Genomic DNA, 24,895 nt, shown 5'->3' on the forward strand with positions numbered 1-24,895 from the left:
CGGGGGGGGAGAGGGCTGGGGGCAGTGCAAGAGGCAGCAGGGACATGGGAGGGGGCAGTGGGAAGGAAAATATTGAACTTGGTGTGAAAACCAGTGAAGCAAACAGGGAAGGGAAGAAGGGGAGAGTGTTGACTGCAGGGTGGAGGCCAGGAGTGGCCATGATGTGAACTGTGTGAATCTGGGCAGGGGGTTCCTCCGTGACCTGCAGTCGTGGGAGGCCACAGAGCCCCCACGTGCAGGATTCTGGTGGGACCATGTGTGTGTGCCACCACCCCAGACACGGCACCCTGGGCTTGTTACAGCTGGGATGCCACAGCCTGGCATCATATCGTGGCCCATATGGACCATGCAGGGCTCCAGCCCTCCCTGGTGATGCCCAGGGATGGAGCTTCTTCCCCTCGGGGAGGATGCTTCGGGGTGCTTCTGCTGCTGTGGGACACCACAGAGCTCCAGCCTTGTCCAAGGGGGCTCCAGCTCTGCACCATGCAGGAATCCATCTCTCCCCCATGCACACTCTGGCTTTCCAGGACCACTCTGGGCTGCATCTCCGGGCTCCCTGGACATCCAGGAGGGCTCCGTCTCCCTCCCACGCAGGATCCAGCTTCCTAGGACCTCTCCGTGTTCCAGCCCCTCTCCACGGGGGCTCCATCTCTCCTGCCCGGGGGGGAACGATCCGCTGCCCTCGGCGGGGCCGTGGCCGGGGCGGGGCGGGCCGGGGCGGGCCGGGGGAGGTGCCAGGGCCGGCGGCGGAGCGCGGCGAGCGGGGAGGAGGCGCCGCCGGAGCCGCCCCGGGGATCGGGGCGGCGGCGGGCGCGGAGCCGGAGCCCGGAGCCCGCGGCCCGGGGCCGGGGCCATGCGCGGGGCGGCAGCGCTGGTGCTGCTGGCGGCGGCGCTGAGCGGGGGGGAGGCAGGAGGGGGCTGCCCCGCGCAGAGCCTGGGCTGCAAGTGCGGGGCCGAGCGCGCCAAGGCTCCCGGCGGGGCCCCCGCACCCCGGCGGAGGGTGGTCTGCAGCGGCGGGGGGCTCCCGGCACCCCCCGAGCCGCGCCTGCTGCCCGACGGCACCGCCACGCTGTGAGTACCGCGACCGGGCATCGCCCTCGGCCCCCGACATTGCGCCCAGCGTCAACCCATGCTCCCCGGGCATCTCCTCCCGGTCCCGAGCCTCGCCCCCAGGCTCCCGGCGTCGCCTTCGGCCACTGGCATCGCCCCCCGCCTCGGGGCATCACTCCCCGGGATGCTCCTGCCGGGCATCTGCTGCCCTGGGACGCCCGGAGGGGAGTGGGGGCCCACGCTGAGCCCGCTCCATGCTGCTCCATGGCCCCGGGGGGCTGGAGCAGCAGAGGGACCCCCGAACTAGTCAAGGTCTCCAGACCCTCCCCAGGGCTGCGTTCCCACGGGCGGGCAGGGGCTGGTGGGGACAGGGGAGGCTGGGGGCAAATTCCCGCGGTGCTGGGGAGCCCGGCGCCGACAGTTACTTTTCCCACTTATTTTTTTCACTTGGTAAATGGATCTGCACAACAAAAGCATTGCTGGGTGCTGCGTGACTCGGTTGGAACGGCATTAAAGCGGGGCGTTGTGGCTGCGGAATAACGGGAAGGATCCCGCTCTCCTCCCGGCGCGGCGGCTGCTCGGGTTTAAAGTGTGGACGTGAGCTGGAAATCCAGGAAACGGCCTCCTGCTCCACGCTTCCCTCCGCAGCCTTTGCCGTCTGAGGGCTGGGGGAGGATGTTTTTGTTTGAAAGCCACGGCTCTTACTGGAAATATTCGCTGAGAAGAGATCAGGAAGCAGTCAGTGGGCTTCGGGTTGATGCAGAAAAGTCTGAAGCTGCCGCTCCGCTCCCTGAAAGCTCCGTGCCGGGAGGGTCGGGGTTTTGGCCGGCTCTGGCAGCCGACGCGCCTGCTCGCTGCGACAGCCGGCGCAGGGTTTATTTATAACTCCTGAGGAGACGTTTGAATTAAGATCTGGTTCGAAGGCAGGGCCGGCAGCGCCGGGGCTGGAGGGAGCGTCGGCATCGCCCGGAGCGTCGTCCTGCGAGGGTGGCCGTGCCTGCCGCTCACACGAGGTGCCCAGGGCCGGGTTCCCTGCCTCCTGCTCCTCGGGAGGGGTTTGCTGGGTGCTGGGGAGGAGGGGGCTGCGTGGGGCAGGGCTGGGGCTGCCGTGCTCCTGTCCTGTCTGCTCACACGTGCTGGGACCGCTCGGCCACGTTGCTGCTCTCGCACCGGAGTCGCTGCTGTTTCTGCAGCATCTCTGGGTTCCTCGTGCTGTGCCACTGGCTGCAAAGGGGCTTCGTTTTTGGTGACAAGAGGGTGGCCGTGCAGGAGACCCGGCTGGTGCCGCTGCTCCCCACGTGGAGTGTGGCTGTGACACGTGCCTGTGCTGTGCAGGAGCCACAAGCAGGGTCTGGAGTGTGATGGTTGTAATGAAAGTGTGAATTGTCCTGGAGCCACAGGCCCCGTGTGTCCTGCCATGTGTGTCCTGGGCTCCTCTCTGGCCAGGGGACATCAGGAGGCTGCAGGGCAGGTGGATGCTGCGCTCTTCGGTCGTGCTCTCCCTCAGGCAGTCTTTGCTCTTCATTTCTCTTTTCCTATGGCCCTTTCTTTTATGTCAGCCCCTTGTCAATATCCATGGGCTCTTCTGAGTCCTTTGTCAATTCCTCTTTGGGAGAAGGATCCCATTAGGTGCCTGCTGTGGTGCTTTCTCCAGCCTGAGTGCTGGTAACCGCAGTGTTGAGCACAAGCTCCATTCCAGCAGAGTGGCCAGGGTGGCTGTGCCCAGTGGGACAGGGGGGTTTGGAGCCATCCATGCCAGGGCTGGCTCCCTCGGAGGGGCTGGGATGACCGTGCAGAGGCATTAGGGCATTACACGATCCCACTAAAACATGACATGGAACCTACAGGCGTAGGCAGAAACCTACAAATATGCGGTGACCCTGGGCTCTGCTCTCGCGCAGTAAACATGATTTATTCTAAACCCTTTCCAGATGGAACAATCAAAACCAGAGGCTCTGGCTTTGGGAATGTCTCCTGGAGCTGCTGGGGTGCAGGAAGAGAGTGGAGCAGGGCCTGGGCACGTGGCAAGGGCTGCACGTGCCTTGGGGGACCCCCTGCTGGGGACAGCCAAATTTTGAGCCCCCCTGGGTGAGCTGGGTCTGAGCAGGGCTCCTTTGCGTGCCCCAGGGATGCTCAGGTCCCATCTGTGCCCTGGGGATGCTCAGCATCCCTGTTGCCCTAGTCTGTCCTGGCCACCCAGGTGATGGCTGGGGACGTGTGGGCAGCCAGAGGAGGTCTCCTGCCCTGTGGGTCCCTCACCCTGGCTCTCATTTGGCTTTTTCCCACACTCTTGGTTTACTTCTTTATTTGTCTTTAATTATTAGGCCTGTGCCGAGGAATCCAAGGCTGCCTCCATGGCAGCTGCTGCTTATTTACCCCCTTGTGCCTGAGAAGTGCTTGCTGCCATCACAGCCTGTGGACAGGCAGAGCTGGGCATAAGGGACAACAGATGCCCACGGCCTCGGAGACCTGCCCTGCAGCCAGCACTGAGCTCGGCTGTGGCATCCTAGTGTCCTGAGGGATGTGGTGGTTTCTCATGGGGAACTGTCTGCCGGCTCCTTTTCTCTTCCCTCGGCTCCTCGCAGGGATTGTTGCTTTGGGAGGGAGCAAACTGGAGCCGTGGCAGTGCTCGCAGATGTGGAGCTGCAGAAATTAACTCCATGTGGGGAAGCTGTGGTGGCAGGGAACAGGCCTCGCGTGGCTGGAGATGCCAGGAACTGCTGGCCCTGCTCTGTCCTGTGGTGGGTGCAACCCCCGGGACTGCAGCACTGGAGCCCCTCCAGCTGTGGGATGGTGGCAAGACAGGGAGATGGGGAGCTTCACTTCTTGCCTAAATATCCACAGCTGTCCCAGCTGTGCCCCACCAGCCTTTGGTTCTACTCGAGAAACTGGTGCTGTGGGGAGACCAGCGGGTGTGGAGTGGCCAGAGCAGGCAGGAGCGCTGCTGTCATCACGGAGCAGGCACAGGGAGCTGGTGTGGGGACACGTGTGGGGTCCAGTGGGTGGGATGGTGCTCGCAGGGGTGTGATATCCCTGTGCAACCCCAGTAAAGGTCACCAGTGCTGACACCCACCCTGTTTTATACCCAGAGGTTAATTCTTGCCCCAACTCATCATGGGGACGAAGAAGGGATGTCAACCCTAACAGACTGAGGTCTCCCTGTGGATTGGGGCTGGGGGCTTTGGCACTTCTCGGGGATATCCCTTTGACATGGCTGTGAGGTGCCAGGGCTCTGCAGACATGCATTAACAAGGCTTTAATTTCCCCCCCCTCTGCCTGACCCCTGTGCTAATGGCCTAATGGAAAAAGCCCTGTCTCCCTAACGAGACCCAGAGAGCCACGCCAGCCGCGGCCAGCCCCGCTGTCACACGGCCGGGAGCCCAAACCTCTTCCAGATGTGGAATCCCAGCACAGGCCTCATTTATGTGCACAGCTTGATTGCACTGAAATTACAGATTGTCTGCAGGGAATAGAGGGCTTTGACTTATGACCAATTTCCAGTTCTACTTGAACTCCTCTCTCTAAGGCTGGTTTATCCTGGGCCCTGCAGATGGTTTCTTTCCCGGGACTTTCTCAGCTTTTTATTTGTTATTTATTGGGCAGCAGCTCCAGCAGGTTTGGTTTTTCCAGGGGCTGTGGGTCATGGTGCTGCCCGGTGCACTGGAGCATCATGGCCCTGCTGCTTGCTCCAGCTTGGGAGGTTTCGCCCTCTCTCCGGGGCTGATTTTTCCTGTGCTAACAAAAGCTGAGGGCTGGAACAATAATTTTCACCATCCGAAATAGCCCAGCGTGACGCGAGGCTGGAGGCAACGCCCCGGCACGTCGCGGGGAGGGGAAGACCCCCCCAAAGCACCCAAACCGAGTGGGGAGGAGACAGCCCCAGCCATGTTGGGGGGTCTCCAGCCTTGTTGGGTGGGAGCTGCAGGGCTCCCCCGCCGGGATGCTGCCACCTCCAGAGCCCATTCCGGTGCTGGAGCCCTCAGCACCTCTTGCCGGCCCTGGGGCCCCTTTTTTCTCTTCCTCAAATCCCTCTGGAAAGCAGTGAGCTCTGCTCGGGGCGCAGCCTGTGCCGTATCGGCTGCAGCATATGCTTTGAATTAATGCACTTGGAGAGCAAAGCAGAGTGGCCTCCCCACCCCCACACAGCCCCCCCTTATTAACCTCCGTGCCGCTGCCTTTCCCCCGCGTCGGGGCTGAGGAGCCACCGTCTCCCCGCGTCCTTTTTTGGTTGGGTCCAGAGGAAGTTTATTGTTTCAGCAGCCCAGTTTCTGGAGCCGTTATTTATCCAAGTGGATTCCAGCACGCTTGAAAAAACAATCTTGTTGTTTTTCGTTTTTTTGGTTTTTTTTTTTTCACTTTTGGCTCCTCTTTTTGAGATGCAAAAAAAGAAAAAAAAAAAAAAAAAGGAGGAGAAGAAGAAGATCTCTCTGTCTCCTGGCCTGTAGCCTCGGGGGGTCTGAGATCTGGGAGCCCTGGCACGGGCGGGTTGGAGCGAGGATGCTGAACCCCTTCCAAGGCTGAACCCCCCTGGGACAGGAGGATGCTCCTCGGGGAGCTCCCTCCCACCGTCTGGCCACGCATCCCCCCATCGCTTCCGTTTGACTCCACGCTCCGGTCCTTAATCCCCGCATTGTCCAGAGAGACTTTTCCAGCCGCCGCTCAATTAGCCGATTATTGTCCCTGGCGGCAACGGGAGCCGCCCGCCCGCCCACGCGCCGCGATGCAGGAGGGTCCCGGGGTGCCCGGGGGGGCTGGAGGGGCCGTTGCAGGCAGGAGAGTGCTGGAGAGGCATGAGAGTGGTTGGGCATCGAGGGCTGGGGGTGTCACAGTGTCCCCAGCTCTTCTGGCTGCTAGCCCAGGCTGGGGTACCCCTTGCTGGGGTGAGGAGTCCCAGCGTGGGCTGGAGCCAAGGCACGTCCGAGTGACAGCTCCCCAGGAGCACAGCTCTGCTTTCATGGCCTGCCAGGATGGCTGGGACAGGGGGGCACCATGTCCCCTCTGCGCCCCCAGCCCTGCGTGGACCTCGGCGAGCAGCCAGGGAGCACCACAGCCCCTGCCCGGGGCCACCTTGGCCATGGGGAGCCAGAGGAACCAGGGGGAAATGGGGTTTGCTTTCAACCCCCCCATCCTGATCCCTCATCCCAGCTGGGTACAAGAGCAGGGGCAGTTCTTGGGGTTGGAAATCCAGCTGAGGGTCTTGGGTCCAGCTGTGTGCCAGGGGCTGGGTGTTGGTGCAGGGTCCTGCTGCCCCACTGCAGCTCAGGGGCTGCTCACCCATGACCCCCATGTGTTGGGGTGGCCTCATGGGCACACTTATTCCATCATATTTTGGGGTTTTTTACATTAATCTCCTGTGAGGGGATCATGCCAGGGACCCACACAGGGCTCTGCTGCCTGCAGATGCGTGGGGTCGGAAAGTCCCGTGGAGCCTGATGGGAACTTCCTGGAAAAAAAAACCCAGAAAACATTTTGGAACGTAATATCCACAAAGCTAGAGAAAACAAAATCAAACCATGTTTGAGGATGTGAGTTGTAATGGGGGAGCATGACCCGGCTGGCTTCTACAGGATGGGGGAAAGAAGAGCCCGGATCGCTGCCTAGAAAAACTTTTATCAGGAAGAAAACTTTGAACCCAATCATGTCTGTCAGTTTTCGTGTGCCAAACACTCATTTTGGTCAATAACCTCTTTTCCTTGAGGCTGAGCAGAGCTGGCACCCAGCAGTGGGGTGTTGCGGGGGCAGGCAGTGCTTGTGGCTTGGGGTGTCCCCGTGCCATGGTCCTGGCTGTTCCCATGCTCCATGACGGCTGGTCCCAAGGGGCTGGTGGCTCCAGAGGTGGCTTTGCCCTCAGCCATGGTGGGGACATCCCATGGCTGCTTCCCTGGCCATTGGCAGGCGGGTTGCTGGCCCAAATGCCTGGCTGTGGATCAGAGGGGAGGCCAAGCCCCTCGGGGTGCGGGAGTGTTGCCTTTTAAGGCGGGAAGTTCTGGTTTTATGGCAGAGGCGCGGATGGTCCCAGGGGTCTGTGAACAAAGCCAGTGTCCCCAGCCCTGGGGGTGGCCTGAGCTGTGTCCTCATCAGCCCCCGTGCTGGTGGTGAGTCCATGGGTGTAATCCCCTGCTCTGGCACGGCCAGGGTGCCCGGCTCACCCCTGCTCCAAGGCTCCACATGTCCTTGGCCGTGCCAGGGACCCTCTGGCTGCTCTGGGAGCAAATGTTGGAGGTCTGAGGCTGGAGTCTCATGCACTCGTCTGGTTTCTGTGTTGATGGTTCACAGTCCTGGGGGCTGTTGTGGCAGGGTCCATCCTGGCTCTGCTCTGAGCTGGGAGGGTTTCTCCTTGTCCCAGTGTTAACAGGGGGCCCCCGAGATCCCCCCCATGCACACGCAGCCTGCGGAGGCTTCGCTGGGTTGTGAAATCTGGGGCTGCTGGAATTAAAACCTTCTGGAGCCGTTGGGGCCGGCGCAGCCTTGAGCAACAGCTGACGATGTGATGGGGAATCACAGAGCACCATGGGGCTGCTGTGCCTTGGCTAAGGGACTGTTCTGGAGCAAAGCTGCCTCTGCTCTGGGCAGGATCCTGGGGCTGCTGTGCCCTGGATACGCAACTGTTCTGGAGCAATGCTGCTCCAGGACCATCCCTGCTGCCTCTGCTCTGAGCGGGATGCTGGGGCTGCACATGCCATGGCTGGCACCAGTACTCACTGCTGCAGCACTGGGGCGAGCTGAGTCCCACCAAAGAGGGGTTCTTGCAGGGAGGAAAGGGTGAGATGAGGCCCCGGCAGCTCCCGCCACGGGCGTGTGGAAGCAATTTGCAGGCCGGCGGGGCTGCCGGCCGCTTCCGCTCCCTGCCGGCCGGGCCGCCGGGCCCCGCGGACACGGCAGTGCCCGGTGACAGCTCCTCATTAGTGCAGGATGTGACCAGGGCTGGGGGCTGCCCCCCCATGCCTTCCCTCCCCAGACCCTTGGGGGTTTGGCATCCCCTGGAGCCGGGTCCTGCTCCAACGTGGGAGCCTGGCCAGGGAGAGCCGAGCGTGGCTGGTGACGGCTGCTGCAGGCTGGGTGTCCGGAGGGGCCGGAGCTGCTCAGCACACAGCCGCCATTCAGCTGAGCCCGCCTGTGTGTAAACAGCCCCGAATCCAGCCCTCAATGAGCCCTTTTTTCCCTGTGTTTCCCCTCAGCTGGGGCTCCAGGGTGCCCTCCCAGCCCTGGCTGGCAGCTGCCCCCCCCCCGCTTTTGGATCCCGTTTGCCAGCGGGAGCGTTGCCAGTGCCCACGCAGCCGTCCAGGAGCACTAGGGCAGGGGCTCTGGTCCCCAGGCTGGGTCTGGCTCTGCTAATTGCCCCTGACACGCTTTAATGAGCTCCTGGCTGAATTGTCGGGTGCTCTTGCTCTCCCTCCTTCTCCCATCACCCTGCAAGGGCCCCTTTGGCCAGCAAAACTCTTCACTGTGGGATAAATGATGCTGGGAGTCTCCCAGGATGGCTGGTGATACCAGAGAGGGTCAGGCTGGTAGGGGACAAGAACAGAGGGTGCCTTGATGTCCCCTCCTGGCTGCAGGTCCTTGGGGTGTCCTCAGTGTGCATGCTGGGTTGAGGATCTGGTCACCCTCACATGCAGCTCCTTGCACCCAGGCCCAAGTACAGGAGTGATGCCCCAAGAGCTGGCACAGCCTCGGGCACCTCCAGCCCAGTGTTGTGGACCACAGCATAGCATCCTGGCCTGGCAGTTGCATCCCATGTTCCCACCTGGCCATGCCACCCTTCCCTGAGACTTCACCATCAGCGTGACCCTGGTGGCACAGCCAGGGCTGCCCAGCAGGTTGAATAACTCCCTCTGCTCTTCCCACAGGCTGCTGAGTAACAACAAGATCACGGTGCTGGAGAACGGCTCCTTTTTTGGGCTGCGGGCTCTGGAGAAGCTGTGAGTGCCCAGCGGGCGGCTGCGGGGCTGGGCAGGAGGGGTGGGCAGCAGTGGGGGGTGGACAGAACTTCCATGGGGGGTCAGCAGGGTGGGTGCTGCTCCCGGTGTCACTCCTGGGTGCTGTGGTGGGGCTGGCACTGGGGCACAGGGTTGTCCCCATGGGCATCCTGAGGACCCCGGGCGCTGTGCTGGGGTGGGAGGCACCGTGGGGGCTGCGCTCCGTGGGGGCCGGTATGAAAAGCGACATTGTCCCCCCGAACAAAGTCAACGTTCTTATCTCTCCATGAAAGGCATCTCTATGGAGGGAGCTGTGCTGAGGGCAGATTTATGGCCCCCATATGGGTTTGATCTGTAGGTATGTTGGAGCGGGGACCCGCGCACTGAGGGCGTTTTGTTCCCCACCGCGGCCCAGCGAGGGTCTCGCACATTCCTGCTCTGAGTGGGGCTGGGCAGGCTTCTGCTGTGGGACACTCACCTGCTGTGACAGTGGCCTGGCCACCAGCACCCGTGGGTGCTGAGCACCACAGCCCTGGGCATCCTCTGCAGCCCCGGGTGCTGGGGGATCCCCTTTGGTTGGGTGGCAGGTTCCCACCCCACTGCTTTCCTGAAGGGCATCTGTGTGCAGATCAGTGGGGTACGAGTGGCCAGGACAGCAGGATGGGGAGGCCCTGCCAGCTGGGGGGCTTGCAGGGGGTAGTGGGGGCTCCCCAAGGTCAGTGGGATCCTCACCACCTGTGTTTCATTACCCGAACGAGGAAGGGTTCACTAATGCAGATCTTGTCCAAGTTACAGGGTGTGCACCTGCCCCGGCCTCAGCAGAGCCGCAGCTCCAGGGGGCTGGGGGGAGCTACACCTGGGACCCCTGGGGTGCACAGTGCCTGTTGGTGGCATTGTGTCGGGGGGTGCAGGTACCCCAGGCTGCCCGGTGCTGTGATGGGGAGTGGACATGACTGAGCACACAGTGCGTGGGCATGGAATCGGGGCTGCTTTAGGATTTTAAAATCATGGAGACATTACAAGGCATGGAAGACTCTGCAGCCCCTGGGGTGCCCGGGATCCCCCTAAAAGCCCCCGTGTTCTGGCAGAGCAGCCACCCCCTGTCACCTAGTCAGCTCTGCTGTGCTGAAACTCCATGAGGGTCGGAGGGAAGCAGGGGCGTGTCTTGGGGGGCCTGGGCAGTGATCCCCCCACCCGGGTTGGTGGCATCACGCCGCGCTGTGCCTGATTGCTGTGGACAGGAGCTGTAATTGTTTTCATCGGGTGGGCTGGGGGCCGCGGCGCAGACGTGCCCCACGGACGGGCGGTGCTGGTGCGGTGGGGCTGCCGTGGGGGCTGCGGGGGCCCCTCTCTGCTCCTGCTGGGGCCCCTGCCCACCCTGGCTGCCCACCGCGGGTGCTTCGGTGTCCCAGCGTGATGGTGGAGGCCCGTTCCCAGGGTCTCAGCAGCGTGCAGGGTGCCCCTGCAGACCACTGCCCCTCCGGACTTGCAGCTTGGCATCTCCGGTGATTTGTGGCGGCGTAATGAGATTAATTAGTCTGAGCGGGGCCGGTATGCAGCCGGGGCAGCCGCGCTCATTAGCGCAGCCCCGCTTGGGAACGTCCTGCCGTCCGCCAGGGCCAGCGCTCCCCCCGTGGGGCTTCGGGCAGTGAGGGGGCTCAGCAGGGTGACGGCAGGGACGGGAACGGCGTCCGTCCATCTGCCCCTCCGTGCTCGGCTGTGGCGGGTGCTGCTGGGGTGGTGCTGGGCTCCTTGGGGCTGCACTGGGCTGGATCAGGCTCTCTGTGCCCAGGTTTTCTTGGTCCCCACACATGTGTGGTGGCAGGGGGGTCCTCGTGGACACGTGGCAGTGGGGGGTCCCCGTGCCATGGCCAGCTCTTGCTCCTGGAGGCTCAGAACTGGCAGAAACATGAAGGCAAACAACAGCCACGTGGAGAGAAGAGCCTTATCATAAACGGGCAACAGCAGCCCCGGGCCCCTGGCTGGCAGGGAGGAGGTGACTGAGTGAGGAAGGGTCCCTGCCAGGCAGGTTGTGAGTCCCCAGGGCCTGGCACGGTCCCTGGTGGGTCCCATTGCTGTCCCGTGGTCCCCTGTGGCCCCCAGCCCTTGCCTGCACACCAGCCAGAGCCAGGGGCTCTGAGTTTTGGCAGCGATGTTTTGCAGGCCGGGGCTTTGCTGGGCTGTTCATGCAGTGTGTGTTGGTGTCGGTGTCGTGTCAGTGTTGGTGACTGCTATAAATAAACACAGCGCTGCCATATGGATCCCATTTCCTCTCCCAGCGACTGCTGGTGCTTGGCAGGAGCCACCTCACTGTTCCCCAGGGCTGGACAGAGCAGCCGATGCCGCTGGTGCTCCCAGCGTGTCGGCAGCCGCCCCGCGCCAGCGCACGCCTGGCAAACCTCTGATTAGATACGTGCCTCCCAATCAGGCTAATAACCCAAACAAGCTTCCTGTGGGTGGCAGAGCCCTTTTGGGGCCGTGCTGGCAGCTGCAGCATGTTCTTATCCCGTGTGCAGGAGATAACCAGCCAGGATATGGCTGCTCTGGAAACACCGTGCAGGAGGGGAAGGTGGCCAGCACGGGCCCACGATGCTTCCATGGTGCACACTCAGAGCATGTGGAGGGGTTGGCATCCCCCCCAGCGAGCCACAGGGGGCCCTGCGCCTTCCCTGCACGTTTTGGAGGGATAATGAGAGGGAAATGGGACGGAAAGCTGCTAATGAGCCTCTTGCAGGGGGTTCTGCAGTGCCTGGGGCTGCCGAGGAGCACACCATGGGAGATGGGGGCTGCAGGGATCAGCGCGCGCTCATGCCCCTTTCTCTGCTGCACCCCCTGAGGTCTGTGTCTGTCTCTCAACAGGGACCTGAAGAACAACCTGATCAGCACGGTCCAGCCGGGCGCCTTCCTTGGCCTCTCTGAGCTGAAGCGTCTGTAAGTGCCCCCTGGGGAGCAGCTGGGACCAGTGCGGGGGGCATGGGGACAGCAGGGGTCCCCAGCCCTGATGGCCCCTTCGCTTGCCTTGCAGGGACCTCTCCAACAACCGCATCGGCTGCCTGAGCGCCAGCGTCTTCCAGGGGCTCTCCAACCTCCTCAGGCTGTAAGTAGCTCCCTAGGGACCCCCTGGCCACCCCTGTCCCCTGTCTCCTCTGTCCTATTCCCCAGGATATTGCTGGTGGCTTTGCACCCCGGGGCTGTCCCTGTGCCACATATTGAGGCCAGCTCCTACCCTTTGCCTCCGGCCAGCGCAGGGGCTTGCTGGGCTGCAACTGGCCTGTGCCCACCTTCACTACATGCTGTGTTGGGGTGTGTGGGTGCAGCACAGGTCTAGGGACCCTCTCCTGGCAGGTCCCCAGTCCCCTCCGAGCCACCTTTCTCTCCTGTCTCACAGGAACATGTCCGGGAACATTTTCTCCAGCCTCCCACCCGATGTCTTCGACGAGCTTCCCTCCCTGAAAGTTGTGTGAGTTTGTGCCCCGGCATTTTGGCCCCCAAGCGGGTTCCCTGCCAGAGGGTCTCGGGGACTGGTGGGGACTGGCACCCCGTGGATGCCCCGTGACACCAGCCCTTGCAGGGACTTTGCCACCGAGTACCTGACGTGCGACTGCAACCTGCGCTGGGTGCTGCCCTGGGCGCGCTCCCGCTCGGCGCAGATCTCGGAGCGGACGATGTGCGTCTTCCCCCGGCAGCTGCGCGGCCTCCCCCTGCGCGGCGCGCGGGACGCCCAGCTGGGCTGCGGTGAGCGGGGGCCGGGGCGGGCGTGGCGGCGGCGGGCGGGGGCGCAGGCTCACCCCGCCGGCTGTGTCCCCCGCAGCGGGTACCCCGGAGCTGCACACCCACCACCTCATCCCGTCGCTGCGCCAGGTGGTTTTCCAGGGCGACCGGCTGCCCTTCCAGTGCACTGCTACCTACTTGGACAACAGCACCCAGATCCGGTGGTACCACAACCACCAGCCAGTGGAGGAGGACGAGCAGACGGGCGTCATCGTGGAGGAGAGCCTCATCCATGACTGCACCTTCATCACCAGGTCAGGGGTGGGAATGGGGATGGAGATGGGATGTGGATGGCGATGGAGGTGGAATGGGTACGGGGATGGAGATGGGATGGGGACAGGGATGGAGATGGAGTGGGACCAAGGATAGAGATGGGGACATTAATAGAGATGGGATGGGGATGGCAATGGAGGTGGGATAGGTATGTGGATGGAGATGGGATGGGGACAGGGATGGGACCAAGGATAGAGACTGGGACATTACTAGAGATGGGAAGGAGACAGGGCTGGAAATGGAGTGGGGATGGCAATGGAGACAAGATAGTGATGGGGACCGAGATGGGGACAAACACGGACACTTGTGGCCACAGGGCTTGCTGGTTTGTGGGTACCAATTGCCATGGGTGGGATAGCAAATGCAGGCACCTCCTGAGCTTCATGGTGTGTCCCCATGCCCCCACACCTGGAGCATCACTGCTGTGGGCTAGCCATGGGGCAGACCCCCTGTGCCAGCCCCTCCCCTCTGCCCACAGTGAGCTCATCCTCTCCAACATCCACGTTTCTGCCAATGGCGAGTGGGAATGCGCCGTCTCCACCTCCCAGGGCAATGTCAGCAAGAAGGTGGAGATCGTGGTGCTGGAGACTTCCGCGTCCTACTGCCCTGCTGAGCGGGTCACCAACAACCGCGGGGACTTCAGGTAGGGCCGGGACGTGCGTGGTGCGTGGCGGGCCGGGGCTCGCCGCAGGTGCCCGGGTGTCTGGTAGCGATTAGTGTCCACGGGGAGCACCAGTGCCTTTGAAGGGCTTCTTCCCGTGCCGGCGGCGCAGCCCAGCTCTGGCAGCAGAGGTGTTGGAATTTCTCTGGCATGAGACGAAAGGCTCCAGGCACCCGTCGTAACCCCAGCAGGGCCGTTACGGAATATAAATTACTGGTACAGTCAATGTGGCTTCAATTAGTGGTGCCCACCCCCCTCACGGCCCCCCCCACCTCGTCTGCTGCTTCCTTCTGCGCTGTGCAGAGCTGAGCGGGATCTAGGATTGGGGGTGGGGGCGGGATACAAGACTGGGGAGGGGGCCATGATATAGGATTGGGAAGGGAGCAATGGGTTTGTGGGGAGCAGCACCCTCACTCTCTCCCCCCCCACGAGAGCCAAGGGGAGGCAGGGGCTTCTTGATGGGGTTTGGGAGCTGTGGTGGCGTGGGGCCGGGGAGGGGTCTGGGGGGGGGGGGGGTGGGTGCCCATCTGCAGCAGGAGGGGGCTGCTGGTGGCTAGTGCCCTGTGGCCAGCGTGTGCCCGTGCCCGCAGGTGGCCCCGCACGCTGGCTGGCATCACGGCCTATCAGCCCTGCCTGCAGCACCCCTTCGCGGCGGGGCCGGCCGGCGGCGCGGCGGGGGAGAAGCAGGCGTGGAGACGCTGCGACCGCGCCGGGCGCTGGGAGGAGGGTGACTACTCCCACTGCCTCTACACCAACGACATCACCCGTGTCCTCTACACCTTCGTGCTGGTGAGCTGGGGAACCGGGGACACTCGGCGGTGGCGGGGGCAGGTGCGGCTGGTGACTGTCCCTCACACCATGGCCATGCTGCTCTGCAGATGCCTATCAATGCCTCCAATGCCCTGACCCTGGCTCACCAGCTCCGCGTCTACACGGCTGAGGCAGCCAACTTCTCAGACATGGTTGATGTCCTCTACGTGGCCCAGATGATAGAGAAGTTTATTGGCTACGTGGACCAGATCAAGCAGGTTGTTAGTGCTGCTCCTTTCCCCTGCCTGCCCCAGCCATGTTTGGGGTGGAAAAGCATGAATTGGGGGTTTTTGCTGCTGGGGATGGCAGTAGCTCTTTGCAGAGCCGCTTGCTGTCCTTACAGCTGACAGATGTGATCGTGGAGATGGCCAGCAACATCATGATGGTGGACGACCACATCCTGTGGATGTCACAGAAGGAGGAGAAGGCTTGCACCAGCATCGTGCGCTCCCTGGAGAAGATCGCCGCCCACACGCTTGGCAGCAACTCCCAGCACATGGCAGTGGTGAGTGGGGGGCAACAGGGGCTGCCTGGAGATGGGGGGGGGAGGCAAGAGGGGAGGAGGAAGTAGTGGGGTCTCTGCCAATGTTGGGCATCTTTGACCATGCCAGGAGGTCTCTGGCCGTGCTGATGGCCACCCTGTGGCACTTTGCCTGGCAGAACTCACGCAACATCGCCTTCGAGGCCTACGTGGTGAAGCCCGAGAGCTACGTGGGGCTGAGCTGTGTGGCTTTCCAGCGGCGGGATGGGGGCCCGGCCGCACGTGCCCCCCAGGCTGAGCGGGGAGCTGAGCCCCTGCCTGACCAGCAGCTGAGGCTGCGCTGCACCACGGGGCGCCCCAACATCTCCCTGACCAGCTTCCACATTAAGGTACAGCTGAGCCAGGGCACGGAGGTGTCCTTCTGGTGGTGGGGGGGGGTGTCAGCCCCTGCTCACCGGTGACCATGTGCCCGCAGAACAGCATCGCCCTGGCCTCCATCCAGCTGCCCCCCAGCCTCTTCTCCAGCCCTGTCCCGGCCGCGCCGCTGGCCGATTGCAAACTGCAGCTGCTGGTCTTCCGCAACGGGAAACTCTTCTGCAGCACTGGGAACTCCTCCCGCCTGGCCGACGACGGGAAGCGCCGCAGCGTGGCCACGCCGGTCATCTATGCCGGGACCTGTAAGGGCTGCGGTTTGTGGGGGAGCACGGGGTGCCCTGTGTGGGGCTTTTCTTGGGGGATGGAGCTCCCTGGGGATCCTTGGGGTGCTGTCCTGGCCTTCCTGCAGTGCAGAGCCATCCCTAGGGACCCTCAGGTGGAGGTGGCACCATGCCTATGGGATGCAGAGGTGGGGGGGGATCTATCCCCCCTTATGGGTGCAGGTGGGGTGACTCTTCTGCTGACCAGGTTTCTCTTGTTGCTGCAGATGGCTGTGGCGTGGGTAACCTGTCAGAGCCAGTGGCCGTGTCGCTGCGGCACCCTGGGGAGGGCGCGGACCCGGTGGCTGCCTACTGGAACTTCGAGGTGCTGGGGGGCATGGGGGGCTGGAGCGCCGAGGGCTGCCAGCTGGCTACCCGGGAGCCCAACGTCACCTCCCTGCACTGCCGGCACCTCAGCAACGTGGCTGTGCTCATGGTAGGGGGCTGGGAGCCTTGCTGGGGGTCTGCAGGGGGGCGATAGGGTGGGACGAGGGGACAGGGATGGGTGGCACAGGGTCTGACAGGCTGGGCTGTGCCGTGCAGGAGCTGAGCGGGTTCCCCAGCGAGGCACGGGGTGCTGGGGAGGTGCTGCACCCAGCCATGTACACCTGCACAGCTGTGCTGCTGCTCTGCCTCTTCACCACCATCATCACCTACATCGTCAACCACGGGTGAGTGAGCATCCACCTCTGTTACCCTGTGGGAAGAACCCAGAAAGAACAATGATAGGTAACACTTACCAAGCACTTTGTGAGATACATATAAGGCCAAAACATTCCTCTTACTATATGTAAGTGAAACAAACACACAAAACAAAACTAACAAACACACAAAACCAACAAACCCTGACAAAGTCCAGCAGCAATGTTGGCTAAACCTGCTCTCTATTGCTTAGGAAGACTCCAGTAGTAAGTGTTACATCCAGCAAGTACTTCCTGAGATAAATACAAGGCCAAACTGTTTCTTGTACTACAAGTGAAACAAACACTGACAAAGTCAAGCAACATTATTAGCTTGCATTCATTATCTATGTCTGAGAAATAACCCAGTAATAACTATTATATTTACCACTAACCAAGCTCTTGATGAGATGCATGTAAGGCCAAATGGTTCCTTGACTGTTGGTGGAACAAGCACTGACAAAAAGCCAAGCCACGCTATCAGTCTCCATCGAACTATTACCTGTATGGAAGAACCCAACAGTAATTATTGTATTAAATACTTACCCATGCTTAATGAGATGTACATCAGGCCAAGCCAGTCACTTGAGGAGATGTGGAACCAGCATTAACAGTTAAAGCCACTGTCAGTCCCATCTAACTGTCACCCAGTGGGAGGGAGCCAGTCATGGTTATAACATCTAAGACTCAACAAGTACTTAGATAAATATATGGCCAATTTGCCTGGCCGGGGCCAGGCTGTGTCGGGGCATCCCTCTGGAGCAGCAGAGGCAGGGTTTGCGTGGGCAGGAGTTGCGTGGGCAGGAGCTGTGGCTCTCACGTGCTGCCAATAACTGCCCGGCAGGGGCTGGGCTGGAGCTCAGGGGTGCTGGTTGTGCCTCTTGCAGCACCATCCTGATCCCGCGGAAGGGCTGGCACATGCTGCTTAACCTCTGCTTCCACATGGCCATGACGGCCGCCGTCTTCGCCGGAGGCATCACCCTGACGGGCTACCTGATCGTCTGCCAGGCGGTGGGTACCGGGAGGGGGGGCAGCACCGTGTGCTACCGGGGCTGCCCGACCTCTGGCAGAGCCTGGCACGGTGAGCAGTCACCTGCTGATGGGCAGGGATGCAGCCATGACAGCATTCCTCCTTCCCAACCGTGGCTGCTCTCCCGCAGGTCGGCATCATCTTGCACTACTCGTCCCTCTCCACCCTGCTGTGGATGGCAGTGAAGGCCAGAGTGCTCTACAAGGAGGTGACCTGGAAGGCACCACAGCAGCCAGAGGGGGACATGTCCCAGCCGCCCCCCAGACCCATGCTACGGTAGACACCCCTTCCCCTCGCCCCCACCCTGTGTGGAGCTGGGGCAGCTTCTGGAGGCTGGGGCAGGACTTGCTTTGTCAGACAAGCTCGTGTCCCCTGCAGCTGTGCTGTGGTCTCCTGAGGGCCTGCTCTGGGTGCCCAGTAACACCGTTTTCCCTGTGCAGGTTCTACCTGATTGCCGGTGGGATCCCCCTCATCATCTGCGGGATCACGGCCGCTGTCAACATCCACAACTACCATGACAACAACCCCTAGTGAGTGTCCCTCTTCAACCGTGTCCTCCTTGGGTGGCCTCCCTCCACCTGGGCAAGGGGAACTGGCAGTGCCAGGGATCCAGGCAAGCTTGGGAGAGGCCAGTGAGACCTTTCCCAAGAGCTATCCATATATTGGGAAAAGAGCAGCGGGGCAGGGGTGCTGAGCATCACAGTGACACGTGTGGCTGCCAGCTGTGCAGGCCCCCAGCTCCGCTCACCTGAGCCCCTTCCCTCCCCAACAGCTGCTGGCTGGTGTGGCGGCCCAGCCTGGGGGCTTTCTATGTCCCCGTGGCTTTCATCTTGCTTGTCACCTGGATTTACTTCCTCTGTGCCGGGCTCAGCCTCCAGTGCCGACCGTCACGCCGGAAAGACATCCCCGAGCAGCTGGAGCCACCGCCACGACTCGGGGGTGCTGGTGACCTCCTGACAGACTCCGGGTCCATCTCAGTCACGCTGAACTCGGGGCCTTCCTGCCCTGAGGTGGACGGCGTCTACTCCCTGCAGGTGCAGTTCTGGGCACTGGTGACCACCCACACCTTGTATGTCGCCCTGTGGACGTTCGGCGCCATGGCCGTGTCGCAGCGCTGGTACCTGAACATCGTCTTCAGCTGCCTTTACGGCATCACCGCCGTGGCGCTGGGACTCTTCATCTTCATCCACCACTGCGTCCGGCGCCGGGACGTCCTCAACTCCTGGTTCTCCTGCTGCCCCTCCTACAGGAACGCGCTGCCCATGCAGGCGTACGTCCACCCGGGGCTGGTGCCAGAGGACGGCTCGCAGGTCTTCATCGGCTGTGACCCGGAGGCGGCTCGTTCCGGTGCCTCCTCCTCGCCCAGCAGTGCTGGCTCAGCCGGGGGCCGCTGCAAGCTCACCAACCTGCAGGTAGCCCAGAGCCAGGCAGACACCCGCCCGGCCACCTGCCTGGAGCCAGACCCCACCGACGGCAGGACCACCGGCCCCGGCAGACATGCCAGCAACCTCCACGGCCGCAGGAACCACCGGGGCAGAACTAAGCAGTGCCGGGACGGGAAGCATCACCGCTTGAAAGCGCTGCGGGGCCCCTCCTCGGAGCATCCCTCCAGCGAGAGCGGGAGCCTCCACAACAGCCACTCTGAGAGCTACCACAGCGGCAGGAACAGCCCCCTCAGCAGCGGCCACCCGGGGCCACGGGCCCCCCAGGATGGGGAGATGGTGCCCAGCCACTCGGAAGGCAGCGACGGCGGCCGGCGGGCACCCGACTTCACCGAGGCTCGTCGGAGGAGCGCCAGCAAGGACAGCCTGCGGCAGGGCAGCGCGGCCGAGAGGGAGGCCAAGCGCCGCTCCTACCCGCTGAACGTGGCCAGCCACAACGGCGGCCTCAAGGGCAGCAAGTACGACATCAACCTGGCCAGCGCCGACAGCGTGGCCGGGATGAAGACCGGCCTCTGGAAGAGCGAAACCACCGTGTGAAGGTGGGCAGGACCAGATGGCCACAGCGCCGCGTTTTCCTCCAGGAGCCTCCGCTGGAGCCGCTTGGGGTGCCCGTGAGGAGGAGGGGACGCTGCAGGAATCACCACGTGCACTAGTGGGGCCAGGCGGCGCGGCCGGGAGCTCCGGCTCACCCCGGGCACAGGGCGATGCCGGGCCTGGCCCGATCCCTGTGGAGGCTCAAAGCTTCCCGAGGTGAAAGGCAATCCTTGCTCTTCAGCAGCCTGAACTGCAGCCATGCTTTCATCACTCCTGCATGTCACTTAAGACTGATCCTAAATGCTATTTTATATTATACAGAGGAAAACGTCTATTTTTCAAAGCTATATTATTGAATGTATATATGTATAGACAGATCAGTAAGTGATGCAAGTGCCTCATTACCGACCAGTGTTCTCCGGGAGCGGGCAGGGCCCCGGGCGCTTTGCCCCAACTGCAATATTCCCACCAAAGGGACCACACTGGGTGCCAAGGCCTGTGTGGCCCAGCCTGAGCAAGCTGCCCTGAGCGAGTCAGAGAGCAGCTTCTCCCTCTGAAAATGTTGTTACACGCTGAAGTTTTTACCCGTGTGTGTTCACGCTGGCGCTTCACCCTGTGGGTTACGCGGCTGCCAAAGGAAAAGCCATATTGAGAAGCAAGCACAAGGTAAGAGGAGCCTCAGCCCCACGGCGAGGTGACTGTCTGCACCTTTCCAATGCCAGACACTAAAATCTTGGCCTGAAAAGGCTCCCAAAGCCCTCAGAGGCATGAGCTGTGCAATGGGGTGGGCTGGTGGAGCCAAGACTGACCCTCTCCACCAAACCACCAAAGAGCTGAGCATGTGCAGAGACCCAAGGTGAGTCCCTGTCCTTTGCCCAGGGGTGCACGCTCTGAGAGCACTTGGGTTTGCTCTCAGGAAGGCAGAAAAGCCCCCCAGCTACCGGCCTTGCCCTCGTGTAAGACGAGAGCACCGGGGAGCAGGGGCCATTCCTGGGAAAGTGGGAGAATGAGGCCAATTAATTAGGGACCTTCCCTGGACAGTTCAAGTGATGCATTCAAAGGGCTGGAACTTGGATAAGCACTTATTTTTCCCCGTTTGAAAACAAGTCCCCCCCTTTTTTCTAGTGTGCAGATAAAGAGCCCACGCTGCAGGCAGCAGCCAGCACTGGGAGCTGTTCCCTGCCAGGTCCCAAAGGTTTCCCAAGAGGAGAGGAGGTTGTTTACCCCACAGCCAGGCAAGGAGCACCCCGTGCTGGTGCAGCGCTGGCAGCCCTGGGGCTGTTTCACCCCATGCCATCCACCACAGCCATGGGAGGGATGGAAAGGAGCCAGGCTGGGATCCTGGTGCCTCCTCTGCCCTTCCCAGCCTCCCCTGCCTCAGTTTCTCCTGTATGCAAATGGGTTCCATCATTTAGCTACCTCTGAGGGGAGGCAGTGGGGGAAAAGCACTTAATGGTGGGTTTGTCTGAGCTGCAGAAGCCCTTGGGGGACCCTCACCTGTGGGGCTGGGGCACCCTCGGGCTCCCCACCTTTCCCTGTGCCTGGTTTTGATACAACCTCAACCTTGATTGTTGGTCCCACAGCCCACACGGTCTTGCTGACGCTGCGTTGTTATGTATGCTTGCTGCACTGTGACAGTATTATATAAAAAGCTTTGTATTATTAATTACACTTTTTTTTTTTTTGGTCTGTTTACATTACAAGCAAATGACATATCAACAGAGCTTCCTGCAATATCCGGGGGGAGGGAGGGAAAGTATGCCAAAGAAATGTCTTTAAAGGGGCCTTTTTGCATTTTTATATAAATAGAATGTTTCTAGCAGATATGTTTTGTTTAATATATTAAAGATTTGCCAATCTGCCAAGTTCTACTGTTATTTCCTGCAGACAACAGGCAGCCAGGCACAGAGGGGGCAGTTGTACTGTGTGAGCAGACCCCAGCCAAACTTTGCCATGTTTCCAGCAGCTTCACATCTTGGATTTAACCAGATGAGGGCAGTTTTCTCTCAGCCAGTCAGGGTGTCACCTTGACCCTCACAAACCCACTGGTGACAGTGGCCAGCAGGGCTGGAACTGAGCAAAACACCTTTCAGCACAGGCTGCAAAGAGGGAGGGAGGATCCAGAAACCAATCCTGGCACTTGCACTTGTGTGTTTTGAACAGAAATGAAAGGTAACCCACAGCAGTTACACTGTAAAAAAGCCCTGTTTTGGTCCACGAACAGGAAACAGGACACAGCCCGCCCTGTCCCCACAGCTCCCTGGGGTGACTGGCAGTGTGACAGCTCTGTCAGGTTTCAGTCCCTGTGGCCCCGGTGTCTCTGGACCAGGGTCACGGCCAGGCCTTGGCCCTGCTGAAGGCCCGGATCTCCTCCGGGCCCCGCAGGTACTGCTCGATCTCGCTGTCCGAGATGGGCTCGTCGCCGGTGACGGTGCAGACCGGGGCGCTCAGGGCTGCCGCCCGCAGCCTCTTCCTGGGATGGATAAGGCAGGGGGGCAACAAGGGCCTGGGGCTGCCCCTGCGCTGGCGCTTCCCTTCCGAGGGACAGCTGTCCCCCCGTGCTGCTGGGCAGCCCTCAGCCCAGGAGCCCTCGCCCTGGGAGCCTTCACCCCGGGAATCCTTATCCTGGGAGCCCTCACCCTGGGAATACTCACCCTGGGAATCCTTATCCTGGGAGCCCTCACCCTGGGAGCCCTCACCCTGGGATCCCTCTCCCCGGGAATCCTCACCCTGGGATCCCTCTCCCTGGGCTCCCTCACCCCGGGATCCCTCTCCCGTGCCCGCAGCACGCTGCTCCTCCTGCTCCTCCCGGCAGAACGCGTTCTTCAGCAGGAAGATCCGGTGCTGCAGCAGGTCCCCGATGTGCTTGACCACAGTTTTCTTGTCCAAGTTAAAGACCCGGAGCCAGGCCAGCTGGGAGGCCATCCTCAGGAGGATCTCGAGAAGCTCCCTCAGCCTCAGGTGGGCGGGTGGGGGCAGGTCGGTGCCCGCCAGGCGGCAGAACCGCGCCAAGGGGCAGGCGAGGCGGGCGCTGGGCTGCAGGGACTGCCACGACAGGAAAGCAGCAGCCGTGACCACGGGGACAGGGTGGCGGCCGGTCACCAGCCAGGTCTCACTGGCCAGCTCCACCAGCTGCATCGTCCTGCTGACCATCTTCTCCTTGTCCTCCACAAACGGGGCAGGGACGTCGGCCGCCTGCTGGAACAGCCGGAAGCTGCAAGAGGCGAGAGGGCAGCATCAGGAGCAGGGGGGTTGGGGACACTTCACCCCGCAGGGACACGGCCCCAGGTGACAAACACACCCTGCGCCTCCCTGGGGCTTCTGCTCACGTTACTGAGCTGAGTGCTGCACTCCCTGCTCTCCAAACTGAGGGGAAAGGGGCAGGAGGAGAAGAGTCACAAGAGTTAGAAGCCCCCTCCCTGGCACGGGAGGTGAAAAAGCCATCACAGCATGTGAAAACTGGAGCACAGCCGTGGGCCGTGGCCCCAGCCCACCAGCACACACCAGACCTGCTCTGTTGTACCCTGATGGTGGCTGGAGCAAGAGCTCCCTGAAGTTTGTCATCCAAGGGACAACAGTGCGCTCCCAGATAATGAATTTTGGGTGCTGCTGAGCCAGCCAAAGGGTCTCCCAGGAGATAAGCCCCCCCAGGGGCCTCCTTACTTGTTCAGGTGTGTCTTCACCAGATCCGCCAGGCTCAGGGCTGGCACAGAGAGCTCCAGCTCTTTCTGCAGGCTCAGGAAGACGCTGGCAAACAGCTCCTGCTTGGCATAGAGGAGGGAGCAGATCGTGCCCATTGTCAGGGGCCAGTTGTGCTGCCGACAGGTCACGAAGACACAGCAGCCCCCCAGGAGCTCCTTCTTCTCCAGGCTGACCAGACGGAAGGCGGGGTGCTGGACAGCTCTCCGGAAGTACGAGACGGCGGTTTCCTCAAACACCACCGGGAGCTGGAGGACTTTACAGAGATCCTGGACCCTCCTGATCCCTGCGAGGAGGCACCACCCTTAAAGATCAGCTCAGGCAGCTCCTGACACCCCCCTCCAGCCCCCCTCAGTGTCACAGGCAGCGTCCAGAGATCTCCCCAGTCCCTCAGTGCCTGGAGGCAGGGTGCTGAGGGCTGGACACAGAACTAATGGTTCTTCGTGCCCTCCTGCCAGCTCCGGGGGCTTGTGCCGTTGTAAAGAGCTCTAGAAAGGCGTGAACCGCGGGCAGCAGCAGCGGGGGACCCGAGGGGCGCTCTTACCTCGCTGCAGGCTGCGGCTCAGCTGCTCTCTCTGCCCGGTGCTCTGGGAATAAGCCACCTCTGCAAAACAGCTCAGGTCAGGTCACCTCGCAGGGACGCTGGGGGACGGGGTCAGATTTGGGACAAGCAGGTGCCCACGGTGCCGGGTTTCCTTAGAACTGACAGGTCTTTGAGGCCACTGAACTAGACCTGGCAGCACGGGTTAAGTGCCAGTCGCAGAATCAGAGCCACAGAATAGTTTTGGTTGGAAAAAGGCCTTTAAGATCACCCAGCCCAACCATCGCCCCAGCACTGCCCAGTCCCCAACCCACGTCCTTCAGCACCACATCTGCTTTTAAGTCCCTCCAGGGATGGGGTTCCCCACCAGCCACTGCCTGTGCCAGGGTCTGACAGCCCTTTTGGGGCAAGAAACCGTTCCCGATATCCAATCGGAACCTCCCCCGGCACCGCAGGGCCCCTCCGAACACCGACCCAGCCCTGCCGGGCGCACCCCGCAGATGCTCCTCCTCGCTGTAGGTGGTGGTGAGGAGCCCCTCGGCCAGGACGCAGCCGCACGAGGCACAGACCAGCTGCTGCTGCGCGTAGTGCGCGTCCTGCACCAGCGCCGCGGAGCCGCAGCCCGGGCAGCTGCCCCGCGCGGCCATGGCGGGGGAAGACCGGGGGAACACCGGGGGAAAAACGGGGGAACACGGGGGAAAAACGGGGAGCAGCGGGGGAAAAACGGGGGGCAGCGGGGGAGCAGCGGGAGAACCCGGGGGGCAGCGGGGGGCGGCGAGAAGCAACGGGGAGCACCGGGGAAACACCGGGGGAGCAACGGGGAAGAGCTGGGAGCAGCGGGGAGCAGTTGGAAGCGGCGGGGGAGCAGCGGGGAAACACCGGGCGAACACGGAGGGCAGCGGGGGAACACCGGGGAGCGGCGGGGAAACACGGGAGGAACACCGGGGGAGCAGCGGGGGAAAAACGGGGAGCAACGGGGAAGAGCTGGGAGCGGCGGGAGCAGTTGGAAGCACCGGGGAGCGGCGGGAGAACAACGGGGAGCGGCGGGGAGGAAGCGGGGGAGCACCGGGGAGCAGCCTGGGAGCAGCTGGAATCACCGGGGAAGAGCCGGGGGGCCCCGGGGCGCTGGCACCGGCGCCCGCCAATCGCGGCGCTGCCCGCGGTCCGTCCCGCCGCCCGCCCGGCCCTGCTGCCGCCCCCGGACGCCGCGTTCCGGGCCCCGCGAGTTCCGCGCGGGAGGAGCCACCGACCCCCGGGCAGGAGGAGGAGAGGGAAGCGGGAGAGGGACCCGGGGCACAGGGCGCTGCCTCGC

General features: G+C 62.2%; 2 protein-coding genes across 2 annotated transcripts; one reads left to right on the forward strand and one right to left on the reverse strand.

Moving 5' to 3' along the window:
• The first annotated feature begins 853 nt into the window (after positions 1-853).
• On the forward strand, positions 854-21,208 carry ADGRA2 (adhesion G protein-coupled receptor A2). Its single transcript, XM_051640853.1, has 19 exons — positions 854-1,071; positions 8,898-8,969; positions 11,826-11,897; positions 11,992-12,063; positions 12,355-12,426; positions 12,538-12,701; positions 12,778-12,991; positions 13,489-13,653; positions 14,262-14,460; positions 14,550-14,699; positions 14,825-14,986; positions 15,142-15,351; positions 15,438-15,639; positions 15,885-16,093; positions 16,201-16,328; positions 17,225-17,348; positions 17,498-17,643; positions 17,808-17,897; positions 18,140-21,208. Exons 1-19 carry the CDS (start codon positions 854-856, stop codon positions 19,344-19,346), a joined length of 3,876 nt encoding a protein of 1,291 aa, XP_051496813.1. The 3' UTR covers positions 19,347-21,208.
• Positions 21,202-24,318, reverse strand: BRF2 (BRF2 RNA polymerase III transcription initiation factor subunit). The gene is made up of 4 exons (XM_051640854.1): positions 24,077-24,318; positions 23,587-23,646; positions 23,007-23,328; positions 21,202-22,557 (listed from the first exon to the last, which is right to left on the reverse strand). The coding sequence occupies exons 1-4, from the start codon at positions 24,228-24,230 to the stop codon at positions 21,675-21,677; spliced, it is 1,419 nt and encodes a 472-aa protein (XP_051496814.1). The 5' UTR covers positions 24,231-24,318; the 3' UTR covers positions 21,202-21,674.
• Positions 24,319-24,895: the final 577 nt, after the last annotated feature.

The sequence above is a fragment of the Apus apus genome, chromosome 26 (assembly GCF_020740795.1).
Source record: "Apus apus isolate bApuApu2 chromosome 26, bApuApu2.pri.cur, whole genome shotgun sequence".
Lineage (NCBI taxonomy): Eukaryota > Metazoa > Chordata > Aves > Apodiformes > Apodidae > Apus > Apus apus.

Bases quoted from the DNA above. Each gene is read 5' to 3' on its own strand.
- ADGRA2 (XM_051640853.1), top strand. From the start codon at position 854: ATGCGCGGGGCGGCAGCGCTGGTGCTGCTGGCGGCGGCGCTGAGCGGG. The intron at 11,898-11,991 runs GTAAGTGCCCCC...CTTGCCTTGCAG, and splicing joins CTCTCTGAGCTGAAGCGTCT to GGACCTCTCCAACAACCGCA. The intron at 14,987-15,141 runs GTGAGTGGGGGG...TTTGCCTGGCAG, and splicing joins ACTCCCAGCACATGGCAGTG to AACTCACGCAACATCGCCTT.
- BRF2 (XM_051640854.1), bottom strand. From the start codon at position 24,230: ATGGCCGCGCGGGGCAGCTGCCCGGGCTGCGGCTCCGCGGCGCTGGTG. The intron at 23,329-23,586 runs GTAAGAGCGCCC...GCCTCCTCGCAG, and splicing joins GAGCCGCAGCCTGCAGCGAG to GGATCAGGAGGGTCCAGGAT. The intron at 22,558-23,006 runs GTAAGGAGGCCC...CGCCTCTTGCAG, and splicing joins GTGAAGACACACCTGAACAA to CTTCCGGCTGTTCCAGCAGG.